The sequence below is a fragment of the Rhinopithecus bieti genome, unplaced genomic scaffold, assembly GCF_001698545.2.
Source record: "Rhinopithecus bieti isolate Rb0 unplaced genomic scaffold, ASM169854v2 scaffold_3040, whole genome shotgun sequence".
NCBI classification, from domain to species: domain Eukaryota; kingdom Metazoa; phylum Chordata; class Mammalia; order Primates; family Cercopithecidae; genus Rhinopithecus; species Rhinopithecus bieti.
In genome coordinates this window covers 5,727,568-5,740,887 of record NW_016804657.1, presented here as the reverse complement: position 1 = coordinate 5,740,887, position 13,320 = coordinate 5,727,568, and the positions used below count along the sequence as shown (strand labels likewise).

Here is a 13,320-nt window from a genome sequence, read left to right as displayed (position 1 = left end):
CCACTACCACTGTCTGCTATTAGTCCCAAGTATGGGAACAACGGACCAGGGAAAGGCCAAAAGCATCACTGAAATAGAGTTTTTTGTGTGTGGTTTGAGGATTAGCCAGTTGGAACCAAGGAGATGTTTTCTTAGGATCTCAGAAAAGTTTGAAAAATTATTGGATTGTTTTTGGCACTCAGATATAGATTATAGATATATTACTAGTATTACTAAGCTGATGGGCTATACTACAAGGACGATTATTTAGCCATACATTCTTGCAAAAATATTCTGCCCTCAACTCTGTAACGGAAGGCTGCTATGTGTTTAGATGTCTTATCTTCTACCACATTAATGTTGTTGTAATTACTCACACTTTGAAAACCTCCCTGGGGTGTGGGCCGTCATATAGCTCATGAATTCCTCCAGTCAGGTAAACATGCGGACTGTGTTTCACCACACACAGTAGAAAGCCGCTCTCATTCATAGCAAGTGCCCTTTGATTCTGAAGCTGAGGTCAGTCAACCACAACTTCTTCCTACCTACAGCTGTCTGACTCTCCGGGGAAGTGCTAGAAAGGGTTTTGTAATTTACCCACAAATTTCCCAAAGAACCATAGGACCATTTTTCTTTCAGGAAAATGTGCCAGGGCACTTTAGAATTGTCAGCATTGAAACTTTTCATCAAAAATAACAGCAATTTCACTGAATCTTAATGTCTTCCTAAGTCCTTGGTATTAATTTCCTATTGGATGTGCCAAAACCACTGGATAGTTAAAACACATCAAATCATCTTAAAATGGCCAAAGTTGATTTTTCCCTCAAAAAAGAGCTCCTTGTCAGCAAACCTCATATTACATTTCATACTAGAAAAGATTTCAAATTCCTTTTCCCATTGTGGACAGACTCAGGGTAAGGACTAATAGAGGGAGGGGAGAATGGAGGGTAATGGCTACAGCCAGGAAGATCACAGCAGTCACATCAACAATTATTCTTATTTCCTCAACAACATGTCCTTAATGTAAGACATTCCTAGTGAGTTTCCCTACTCACAGAGCTCTCCTTGGTGGAAACTAGGAGAAAGGGGGCTGAAGCTGCCCTGGCATCTTTGATGTAGTGATCAATTTGGCTATTACCAAATAGTGGGTTGGACTATTATTAAGTCCAAGGACCATGTGCTGAAATTTTGAATACTAAAGATTTGGGGACACTTGGCCAAAAAGACCTCTGGGACCACTCCTCCCATGTGCTCCAAAGCAATGGCTAGTCCCAAGAGCAGCTTGCACTACATCAAAGATGTCAGGGCGACTGCAGTCCCCTTTCTCCTAATTTCTGCCCAGGAAAGCTCGGTGAGTAGGGAAACTCACTAGGAATGTCTTAGATTAAGCACATGTTGTTGAGGGTATAAGAATGATTGTTGGTGTGATTGCTATAGGCTGTAGCTATTCCCCTTAATCCTCCCCTCTCTCTGTTAGTCCTTACTTGGAGTCTGTCCACAATGGGAAAAGGAATCTGAAATCTTTTCTAGTATGGAATACAACCATGAAGTTTGCTGACTAAGAGCTCTTTTGGGGGGAAAAAATCAACTTTGGCCATTTTGAGATGATTTGATGCGCTTGGTAATGGCCTTAATAATGTTCAATAATAGGCATCACCAGAGAAATTGACCAAAATATTATCGATTAACCTCAGGGGTCTTAAGAAGAGCCCTCTCTCCCCTAGCTCTACCAGGCTCAGGGTTGGTTGGACATTGGGTTCTGAGATAAGTCCTAGGAGTATGGTCCAGAAGAGGGAAGAAGCCCACAACATACCTTTGACTGTTGTATGGAAAGTTACATTCAAGCGGGTGGTCTACAGCAGCGGACTGGCTCTGGGTTGGTGCTTCGTCTTTGCACTGGATCCTTCACCCCATGAGGAGGAACAAGGTGGAAGCCCTAAAGCAATGGTTCTTAAACTTATGTAACTATCAGAATCACCTGCAGGGTTGGTTAAACCACAGATTGCTGTGTTTCATTCCCAGAGTTTCTGATTCAGTAGGTTTGTGGTAAAACCCAAGAATTTGCATTTCTAACGTGTTCTAAGAGATTACTACAATACTACTATGGAATCACACTTTGAGAACCACTGCTTCATAGCATAAAACCCAGGACAGGACAAGTTCTAGAAGAGGTACACCAGACTTTATTAGGATTCCTTTGTGCCCTGTGAGAAGGAACAGAATATGATCTTGAAATGAGGTGGGATTTATTTCCATGCATTTATCAAAAGTGTGAGAGCTGATTTCTGTTTAAGTGATTACTCTATGAAAACAGACAGGGTTTTAAAAATAGATATGCATTTGGGTTGTTTGTCCCAATGCCTTGCATTAGCAATTTGTAATATTTAAATTGGATTTAATTTTAGAGCCTCAACCTTCATTAGCATGAGACTAAAAACAATGACAACAATATCTACAAAAATCTTTTAGAGTTTCATTATTGTGGACAGAGAATTTCTCTCTGCAGTAGTAAACTGCTTATATCAACACAGAATAAGACAAGGCCAAAGGCATAGGAAATGCTGGACACAATTTCAAATATAGCAATCAGATATCCAGATGAGATTGGCAGGAGACCCTGGCCCTGGCATGCACCAGGGTGACTTGGTCCAGAAATTGCAGATACAGGGCCAGGGAATCTATTGTGGTTGGCTTACAGTAGACACCCTAAGAATGCAGATCTTCCTAGGAATTGTGGAATTTTTTATTTAAACCAAACTTCCCTCTTCTTCTAGTCATCCAGATTGGAGGCCATCCTAGCTTGTAGTGGAATATCCAGAATATTTCCAGAGAAAGTCACTATTCCTTCTCTGGTTGCTCCACTGATTAAAAGCGGAGGCTTTTTGTGTCCTATAGGAAGAAGTTCGGTGGGCAGGCCCCAGAAGGGTACTGCAAGTCTATTAGCACCTCCTGATGTGTAAGGCCCATTCTATACTCCTCTCCTCTCCCCTACTCCTCTCGCAATGCCATGGTGGACCTCCACCCAGTTCTTGAACTCTGGGACTTTTCCTTCCCTTCTTCCCTAATGAGCTCTTACTCATCCTTAAGAACCCTGCTCAGATGTTACCTCCTCTATGAATATGTCTCTAACCAGTCTGGCCAGATAAAACCAATTTCTCCTTCCACTGTGTTTCCATATCATGTCACATATACATCATACTTATCGCACTGTACTTTAAATGTTTGTTTATATGCATGCCTTTTCCTATCTCTAGATTACTTGTTCTAGGAAGTTAAGTATTATGTCTTATTCTTCTTTGTATCCCTAGCACCTGACACCTAACACAGTGGCCAGCACAGGACCTGTAAGTTTAAGTGTTTAATCAATGAAATAAATGAATCCCAATTTTGGGGTGAGAGAAAGCACTACTTAAGCATCTAGTAACAATGCAGCCTGGAAAACATTCAAAGTCATGGAATCTCAGATGATCAGAGCCAAAGGGGACCTTAGCTCTCGTCTGTGCCAGCTTCTCATCCTATAGAGGAGAAAGCTCAGAGATGAACTGAATCTCCTTCTATAGAGGAGAAAGCTCAGAGTGAACTGAATCAGAATGCAGGTGTGTGGGTTCCAGCCTGCAACCTTTCAGGTTTAGCCAAACACCCAGATGAAGGGTTTATGGACTAGATGAAACCGTCTTCCCATGACTAATGGGACCAGATAATGTCCACCTCTTACCCTGGGGACATGCCATTCTCCCTCTCCCATGCTAAGTCCAACCCTGGGAGAGCATGAAAATGTTCTTCATCACAGAATGTAACCTTTTAAAGAGTGTCTGAGTACGCATTTTCATCACTAGCCTTCAATCCCAACTGAGTATTGAAAGGTTTTTCTGGTTCTTTCTGGGACAAGAAGACTATTTTGAGCAGGATGGGAAAGGAAGAAGAATGGAGACATCCCAGGGCTTAATTTCATGATTTCTAGTGGCTTGAAGACCACTTCAGAGGCCCTTGCTACCTCCCCTGTTCTCCAGCTCCTCTTCGTGGTTGGAGTTTGGGGAGCCGTGGTGGCTTCTCTGACATTTGCTTTCATAGCACAAGCTGAGAGGGAGTTGGATGAAGATATGTGGTGGGGATCCACGCTGGACAAAGATATCACAGGGAGAGGAATTTTTTGGAGTTGAAAAGAGAATATGGACAGGAAGGTTAAGATGTCATTCTAGAACTTTATTGGGAGGGTTTCTCCACCCTACAACAAATTCTGTCATAGACATAATCATTCATTCATTTATCCATAAATATCACCCTCCTGTTCAAAGCCCTCTACTCCCTTCCTAATGTCCTGAGGATAAAACCATAACTCCTTGCTGTGTCTCTGTAGACCTGGCTTTTTCTGGCTCTCCAGCTCATTTTCTAGATCTCATTCCTTCATGCTCAGAACCTTTGTCTTGTTTCTATCTCAGGGCCTTTGCACTTGTTCCTGCTGCCTGGAATGTTCTCTCCCTCATTCCTTCTCAACCTCCAGGTCTCAGCTTGAAGGCCATCTCCTCAGAGAACTCCTCGCTGAATATCCCATCTACAGTAGCCCCTCGATACCTCCTGCAGTTGCCCTCTATCATCAGACCCTGTAATTGCCTTCATGGCATATAACGAATCTGGAGATATCTTGCTTATTTACGCAAGACTGTAAGACCCCTGAGAGCAGAGGCCTTGTTTGTCTTATTTACTCCTGCTCAACACCAGAAACAGTGCTTGGCACATAGTCGGTGCCCAGAAAATATTGTGAATGAATGAATCGCCTACATAGATTAGGTTATAGAGGTGAGAGAATAGAAAACTTACATTGTTTCTAGAAACTACAGCCTAAAATTGATTTTTTAAAATTGTATCAGCTCCATAGCTTCCAATCCTAAAACCTGCCTTTCACTGTGGTACTCTGAGATTTCTGTCTCATTCTGTGAGAGCTCCACACTGTCTCTCAAATCATCAGTCTGTCTTATTTGTCACCATTACTCATCTGCATTTTTATCAAAGCACCAACTTGCTCTGGATTGTCAGGGATTTTGCATCTGTATAATGTGTTTTAGGCTGGTTCGGAGTTGGATCTACTATGTCTGCACGTGTAAGGTACTGAACAATTTCCATTTTGATGCCAGATTAGGGATCTGCTAGGGCAAGACTTTGGCATGTGTCTAGAAACACCTGCACTAGGTGCAAGATCAGCCATGGACGGTGTCCAGGCTGAAACCAAAAGGTATGGCGCAAGAGTGAGAGGCAGGTGCCACTACAGGACCATGAGAGGCCAGGCCCCGGTAAATTTTGGTAGCCAGATTCTAGCTCCTTCCTGGGCCTTGATGCTGGTAAAATCCCAGAACTCAAGGAAATGTAATTTGTCCTATTGGCACATGCCTCCCCACTGTGTAGGGCACAGGGAATGTGGTGAGGTACCAGTCTAATGCCAGCTCTCCCCCTCCACAGAGTTTTGGTCAGTGGTCGTGCAGTCCAAGGGGCTGGATGGCATGCTGGACCCAAGCTCAGCTCAGCGTCCGGACCCAATAACAGTTTTACCAAGGGAGCAGCTTTCTATCCTGGCCACACTGAGGTAAGTGCCTAAGGGGCCTTGGCCTTGCCAAGGTCCTGCCTCTGCAGCTGCCAGAAGCAGGGGTCCCAAGTGACAGAACCTGAGAGGGCAAGTCAGATTGAACTGCTGAGCAGCAAGGGCTTGGAGAAGCTCTCAGTGATGCAGCAAATGCAGCCTGCCTAGCCTAGGAGAGGAAATCTTTTGTGCCGTTGGCCCCATGGCCCCCAGGGACATATCAGGAGTCTGAGCTGCATCAAGGGTCTAAAGTCACCAAACACAGGACCTCGAATAGACGGTGTCAATCAGACCTTCCACACAACTCTCTGGTCCGACTGAGCAGGGAACTTGTGAAATGGAAGGTTCGTAGCCACTCTTTGTGCCCTTGGCTAGTGGAGTGGAGGGGTGTGGAAGAGTTCCAGATCTGCACACAGGAGGTCTGGCTCTGAGTTCCATTTCTGTTTGGTGTGTACCTGTGATGCAATTACTTAATCTTACTACGTCTCTGGCTTCTCATTGTTAAAATAGGAATGATGTGGCCAACCTCCCAGGTTTGTGTAATGGTTAATTAGAAAATTATACCCAATAAATAATTATTATTATCTCAGCTCGTTCATGTCAAAGTATGTCTCTAAGAATTCAGATCAGTTGGTTTGGTTCCCATTCATGTATCCAGTACACCTGCCCTCCAAGAGCCCAATGACCCCACAGGTGCCGGTACCTGCTAGTGCTTTCTGGTTGCATGTTTCTATCATGGGCATTTTAAGTGCTTTTGGATCAAGTCTACATGATGCCCAGAAACCCAACAAAGCAGATATGAAACAATTCAATATCTAAATATTCCTTAATATCTGGATTTGTGGCATCAGGAAGGTAAAACTTATAATCTGTTGAATGGAATTTTCATTTCGATGTTGGGGGATGAGTAAACTCATCCCAGCACCTATCAGTTACAGTGTGCATATGGCTTCAGGCCTCTCTCCTCTAAAAGATAGCAAGGCTGAGCTCAAGTCAGGTGTCCATAGACTGGCCCTGCCACTCACTGGCTGCAAAAGCCCAAGTCACTTAGCCTCTCCAAGGCTCATTTTCGTCTTCTACAAAGTTAAAGAATTAGGCTAGACTTGTGGCTCTCAAAATGTGGTCCCCAGACCAACTGCATCAGCATCATCTGGAAACTTATTAGAAATGTAGATTCTTAGTGTCCTCCTACCAGAGCTACAGAATTGAGCGTTCTGGAGATGGGGCGCAGCAGTCTGTAGTGTAACAAACTCTCCAGGTGATTCTGATGCCCTGAAGTTTGAGAGCCTCTGGACTTGAATCTCTGATGTACCTTCCAAGCCATGCCTCCTTCCAATAAATCCTGTCTGGGAGATACTAACAGAGGCTCTGGATTTTACTCTGTCAATGCCTCTCCCTGTTCAGCTCAGCCCAGGACACCTCTGAAGTACCTTGCTGGGGAAATGAGGAGCCACAGAATTCCTCTCACTCCAACCCCCAAGAGCATTCGAGCCTTTACAACTGAAGACAGCAGCCAGTTAACATTTAGAGTGAAGGTCAAGCGTAAAACAAGAAATGACCCTTGACCCACTCTCAGAATGTGGCGAATGAGATGGAGGAGGAGGAGGCTGGATTTCCTTAGCCACAAGAGTTTCGTCTCTTGCCAACTGTTAGTGACCCGGGTTCACGTATCCCATCTCTAGCCCGAGAATTGCTCGCAGCTCTTGGCATGGCTCTCTCCAAGGCAGGAATTCTCTCACTCCCTTCTACAACACATCTCCCCAGGCACGGTTGCCAAGCCTCCCAGTGCTGTCAGCCCTCCTAACCACAAATATTTGGGCCAGTTGCTTAGCTCTGTCCAGCAGCTCCATCACCTATTCAGGTGAGGCCAGAATCTTTGAAGATCATTCTCCTAGTGCAAGAAATGTATCCTATTATTGGAGTGTGTGAACCACTGGAAATCCACAGAATGTACCACTGGTTCAGAAGAGGGCAAGAGAGTGGGGCAGCCCATCAGTGGCTGGTTGTAAAGGCATCCCGATGGGCCACCCCACTCTTAGTCATGGATCTTCCATTCTAGGTAGGAGGAGGACAATTAAAGAGCATTCTCACATTAAATAGAACATGTTCGTTCATGTGAGCCCCTAATTGCATCCTCCCCATCTGATCATTCAGCTTGCAGAGCTCTGCTTAGTAAAGCCACACAGAAGGCTGTCATCTGTTCAGGAGAAAGGCTTCAAAGGGTGTTTTAAAAAAATAAATAAATAAAACTTCTCCTCTGGTTCACATCAAAAATAAAAAGAATGTTCTTTTCTAAACGGTGCATTATATCACTAGAATAGAGAATGCACTCAATTTTCTTTTATCTACTGATCATTTTTTAAAAGAGAGTTTTGTTTAAAAACTTAAAAGTTTATAGGAACACACTATCATGAGTGAATTAAATATATATATTTTTTAAAACTTTAAACCTAAAATCTAAATAAGAGATATATTTGAGACATAGTCAAGTCTTAATGAAACAATCTGCCTGTGATACAAATCTCCATTGTGATTAAATGTGATACCATTTGGTATCTTGACTGTGAGTGGAAAAGTAGTGTTAGAATTCAGGAACTTTGTGAAGTCAGTTCAGTCAAACCAGCAGATGCAAGGCAGAGTAGAAAACTTCGTAAGTGCCTAAAATGAAAGAATATAATAGTTGGAAGATACCTTAAACATCCTCACACAGATGGAGAATTAAGGAACACTGGAGGCAGGAGACTTGTCTACATACTCACAGGTTCTTAGAGGTGGAGTTACCTGGGAGTTCTAGGTCACCTGGAGGCAACAAAGATGAGTAGGACACTTTGCTGCCTACAGGGAGTTTGTCCTCCAGAAGGGAGGATAAGAGAATACAACTGCCCTAAGAGAATATAAAGGGAAGGCTTTAAGAGATAAAGAAGGTGCCGGGCATCGTCGCTCACACCAGTAATCCCAACACTTTGGGAGGCCGAGGGGGGCGGATCACGAGGTCAGAGATCAAGACCATCCTGGCCAACATGGTGAAACCCCACCTCTACAAAAAATACAAAAATTAGCCAGGTGTGGCGGCGTGTGCCTGTAGTCCCAGCTACTCAGGAGGCTGAGGCAGGAGACTTGTTTGAATCCGGGAGGCGGAGGCTGCAACGAGCTGAAATTGAGCCAGTGCACTTCAGCCTGGGCGACAGAGTAAGACTCCGTCTCCAAAACAAAACAAAAAGAGACACAGAGAGAGAGAGATAGAGAAGGTAGTTTGTCTCGGAATTAGAAAAAGTTCCCCAGGGGAGGCAGCATTGAAGTTGTTGAAGGACAACAGGAGGATTCCACCAGCAGAGGTGGAGAGCAGAAAAGGCCCTGGGAGGGTAGGGGAGCATACCTGGAAGGGAAGAGTCTGAAAAAGGGCAGTGGTGGGGAAGCCCAAGCAGGAACTGACCCCAGGAGTTTTGTGCGCCCGGAATGCAAACTATGTGAGGGGAGTAGAAGGAGGCAGGATCCCATTGCCAGGCAGAGCAGTCCCTACTGGCTTATAGACAAGGGACTTGGCACCAGTTCCTTTGAGCAGGGTGATATGAATCAGAGCAGGTTTTAAGACGCTAAATGGGGCGGCCAGGGATAGAAGGCATTGGAAGAAGAGAGATGAGGGTCCAGGACATCAGGTGGGAGACTGTTCCCATGACCTGAACTAGGGGCCCAGAGATGAGAATGGAAGGGAAAATACAGTTTCAAGAGAATGCTACCAAAACAGAACCAAAAAGGCTGGATGGAGGTCAGGGATGAAAAAGCAGAGGGATAAGCAGAGGTATAGAGCTAATGGATGAATGAATGATGGTTCCAGTAACAGAAAAAGGAAACTGTGAAGAAGCATGTTTAGGGAGATGAGGAGAGAGGATCAAAAGAGATGGTAGCTGTGAAACTAATAATCAAATGATCCAAAATGGGTCTGTTGCTGTTGTATGCAGAGAAGGAAGATGGGGAGAAGATGGTCCTAATTAGGATTATGAGTATGGAGATTTTCGTTTTGGATGTCTTGCATTTAAAATGCCAGTATCTATGGAGAATTGCCCTCAAGAAGCTGGAAGGCAGAACTAACTTCAAAAGACTAGTTGATTAGAGATTCAGGTATGGGAGTTGATTGCACAGAAATTTCAATGGGCTCCTTAGAAGAGGATGAGCCCACCAAAGGGGAGACCATGAATGAAGTGGGAACTTCGGGTAATGGGGAATAGGGAGAATTATGTCCCTTATGTCCATCGAAACCTTTTTATTTAGTTATTTTCATTTTCCCCTCAAAATTCTAACAAGTGTTACGAATTTGGATATAAGGGGATGAATTTCAGTTTTCTTTCTTCTCCTTTAATCTATCTGATAAGAGATATTATATACCAAGAAGAACAAAGAAATGAAACATGAAAAGGAGCAAAAGTAAAGGGTTTAGATTTGCTGCCAACTGAATATTCAGTCCTCTAACAGTTGTCCAGACATTTATCTGCAAGACCATTAGCCAACAGATCTGGTAATGGTCAAAACCCCAGATATGCCATTGCCTCCTTTGCATGGTCAGCTGGAGAACTGGAGCAAACAGAAGCATTCTTGAAAGAAACCAAAGAGAAAAGAATTTGGTGATTTCCTTCTTGGTATCTCACCAAAGAGCTGTCTATTTCCAGCCGAATAAAAGCACAGTATGGAGGAGAAGAATGTGTTGCCTTTAAACAGATTAGAAAAGCAGTGTGTAGCCATATGCACAAAGGCCAAAAGAGACCACGCACTGTGATGGAAAGAAGGCAGATGGCGAGCTTCTCTTGCTACTCCCATTCATTCTTTCATTCATTCTCCTTAAATTTTTTGAGTACCTACTACATGCCAGACCACACACACACACACACATGCACATACACATATGCACATACAATTATGCTATTCTGAAGTGCAGAATGGAAAGATATCATTTTTGATTCGAGTGGTCTGAAAAGGCTTCGAGGACTAGGTGGTATCTGTGTGGAAAGGAAGTAGAACGACCCGTGAGAGTGGGAAGGAGAGATGGGAGAAAGGAGAGAATTGGAAGTTTGCAGAACACTCTTACAGGTGCTATTTCTAATCCAACCAAGAAGATCTATGGAAGTTTACAGAGGAGCTGATGTTTGCTACACATCTACAAGTATGCACAGGAGAGCCACAGAGGCCAGTGAGAGGCCCTTTAGGAGCAGAACTAATTCTACAACTACTTGACCAAGTGGGGGGATTATTTGTGGGGTAACTGCAGTGCAGTACGGAGTCCTCTTGGGGACAGATAGATCCATACCATTTGATCTATAGTCACATAAGAACAAATAATAAAAAGAAAAGACATATCTAAGAGTGAAAGAGAAAGGGAGGGAGAAAAGAAGGAAGGGTGGATGGAAGGACAGACCGGCTTAGTAATGGGTCAACTTTGGATTCTATTTCTGGTTCAGTTTTCGTTTGTGACTTTAATGCTTTAGTGTTAGCTCATTTTCTGTGAATCAGTTTCCTTATATGTGAAATAAAGATGATAAATCCTAATCGAACTCACAGACTCATGAAAAGATAGAAGTGAACACATTTTAAAAACATCACACAAAGGGGAACTATTATGTGGTCCACAGTTATATATGTGGGGTGGTGTCTGAAGAGGTGCCTGGACTAAGTTGGTCCCAGAGCCACAAGGTTTTTGCCAAACATGATGCTTTGTGAATTCATAACAAGGGCTCCGAGTCACCAGATCTTAGAGCTGACCCAGTGCACTGTCTGAAAGGGGGTACCCAGTGCTGAGGCTTCAAGACATGTCCCCAGCAGATCTCCCCAGTGCCTTCCCAGAGGATTCAGAACTGCTGAGCAGGACAGCACCATCACATCAAGGCACAAGTGCCAGGGAGAGGTGTCAAACTCTCCTCACCAGCCTCCCTGGTACACACATGGACACTTACCACCTCCCTCAGCCTCCTTAAGCGTCAGAGAACTCAAAGGATTCTGTCTGATATTTCCAAGCTCATACTGAACTACTGGGCAAAATTCCAGGGGCTCTGTCCCTTCCTGGAGAAGCCTGGATGGGGAGACCACACATCCATACTGCCTGAGTCAGCCCGGCATATGCCTGTTGTCCCGATGTAACCATTGCTAGCACACCCTTTCCCTCTCAGAAGTGCCCCAGTTTGAATGAAATCTCTTTGTGATCCCCGTGGGAGGTCAACTCTGAGGGACCCAGAAACTGCCTTTTGACTGCATTTAGTACTCCATGGAGTCACCCTCATTTCTTTTTCATTCCAGGTGCATAGCGTAATGTCCATGTTGTTCTACACTCTGATCACAGCTTTTCTGATCGGCATACAGGCAGAACCACACTCAGAGAGCAATGTCCCTGCAGGACACACCATCCCCCAAGCCCACTGGACTAAACTTCAGCATTCCCTTGACACGGCCCTTCGCAGAGTCCGCAGCGCCCCGGCAGTGGCGATAGCTGCACGAGTGGCAGGGCAGACCCGCAACATTACTGTGGACCCCAAGCTGTTTAAAAAGCGGCGACTCCATTCACCCCGTGTGCTGTTTAGCACCCAGCCCCCACCTGAAGCTGCAGACACTCAGGATCTGGACTTTGAGGTCGGTGGTGCTGCCCCCTTCAACAGGACTCACAGGAGCAAGCGGTCATCGTCCCACCCCATCTTCCACAGGGGCGAGTTCTCGGTGTGTGACAGTGTCAGCGTGTGGGTTGGGGATAAGACCACCGCCACAGACATCAAGGGCAAGGAGGTGATGGTGTTGGGAGAAGTGAACATTAACAACAGTGTATTCAAACAGTACTTTTTTGAGACCAAGTGCCGGGACCCAAATCCCGTTGACAGCGGGTGCCGGGGCATTGACTCAAAGCATTGGAACTCATATTGTACCACGACTCACACCTTTGTCAAGGCGCTGACCATGGATGGCAAGCAGGCTGCCTGGCGATTTATCCGGATCGACACGGCCTGTGTGTGTGTGCTCAGCAGGAAGGCTGTGAGAAGAGCCTGACCTGCTGACACACTCCCTCCCCTGCCCCTTCCACAGTCTCCTGGGCCCCTCCCTACCTCAACCTGTAAATTATTTTAAATTATAAGGACTGCATGGTAATTTATAGTTTATACAGTTTTAAAGAATCATTATTTATTAAATTTTTGGAAGCATCCTGTGTGCTGACACTGGTTATTTTTCTCAGTAAAATCATCCGCAAGTCTCAGGAAGATGCAGGGGGAATTGTCCGAATTGTCCAAAGTACTCCCTGGCTCCTTCTAAGGCCCACCTGTAACCCTTACCCCACCCCCAGCCAGTGCTGCAACTTCAGGAAAGGCTAACTGGTTTCAGATACTAGCCTAAGTCAGGCATGATTAGCAAAGGAAGCCTGCTGGATTGCAATTTTGTTCTACATTCCAGAGCCAAAGCTACCTAATCATTGGATTACCTGCCCACTGCCTGGAAGCATGGGCTCTGGTCTCTCCCTTGGGGGAGTTAGTGGAGCTTGATCAGGAAGCAGATCACCACTGGGCACGGGGCTGCCCTGGCCTCAGAGGCACAGTCTCAGTCCTGGGGGCACTCGATAGATAGGACGAGGCTTGCACCAAAGATCTGCGCGCTGCTCATTTGTAGGGGAAGATGTGCTGTCTAGAAGAGTTGTAACAGAGTAATCTCACGAGGCCTGTCAAAGTAGATCTGGTTTCACGTTCAGCCGGCCTTAGTACTCATGGCCACTCTTCGGTTTATCCCTCAGCAGCCTCCTGCAGAAA

General features: G+C 45.0%; 1 protein-coding gene across 4 annotated transcripts in view; it reads left to right on the top strand.

Moving 5' to 3' along the window:
* NGF (nerve growth factor) overlaps positions 1 to 12,723 on the top strand; it is a 51,133-nt gene extending 38,410 nt beyond the window's left edge. For 2 of the 4 annotated variants that reach the window (XM_017869796.1, XM_017869794.1), the window contains 2 exons: positions 5,434 to 5,557; positions 11,834 to 12,723. In XM_017869796.1, the coding sequence (XP_017725285.1) occupies positions 11,846 to 12,571 (726 nt within the window). In that variant the 5' untranslated portion in view covers positions 5,434 to 5,557; positions 11,834 to 11,845 and the 3' untranslated portion in view covers positions 12,572 to 12,723. Of the gene's footprint in view, positions 1 to 4,785; positions 5,558 to 11,833 lie in introns of those variants that run through there. The other 2 variants (XM_017869793.1, XM_017869795.1) reach the window with 2 other exon arrangements.
* The last annotated feature ends 597 nt before the right edge of the window (positions 12,724 to 13,320 follow it).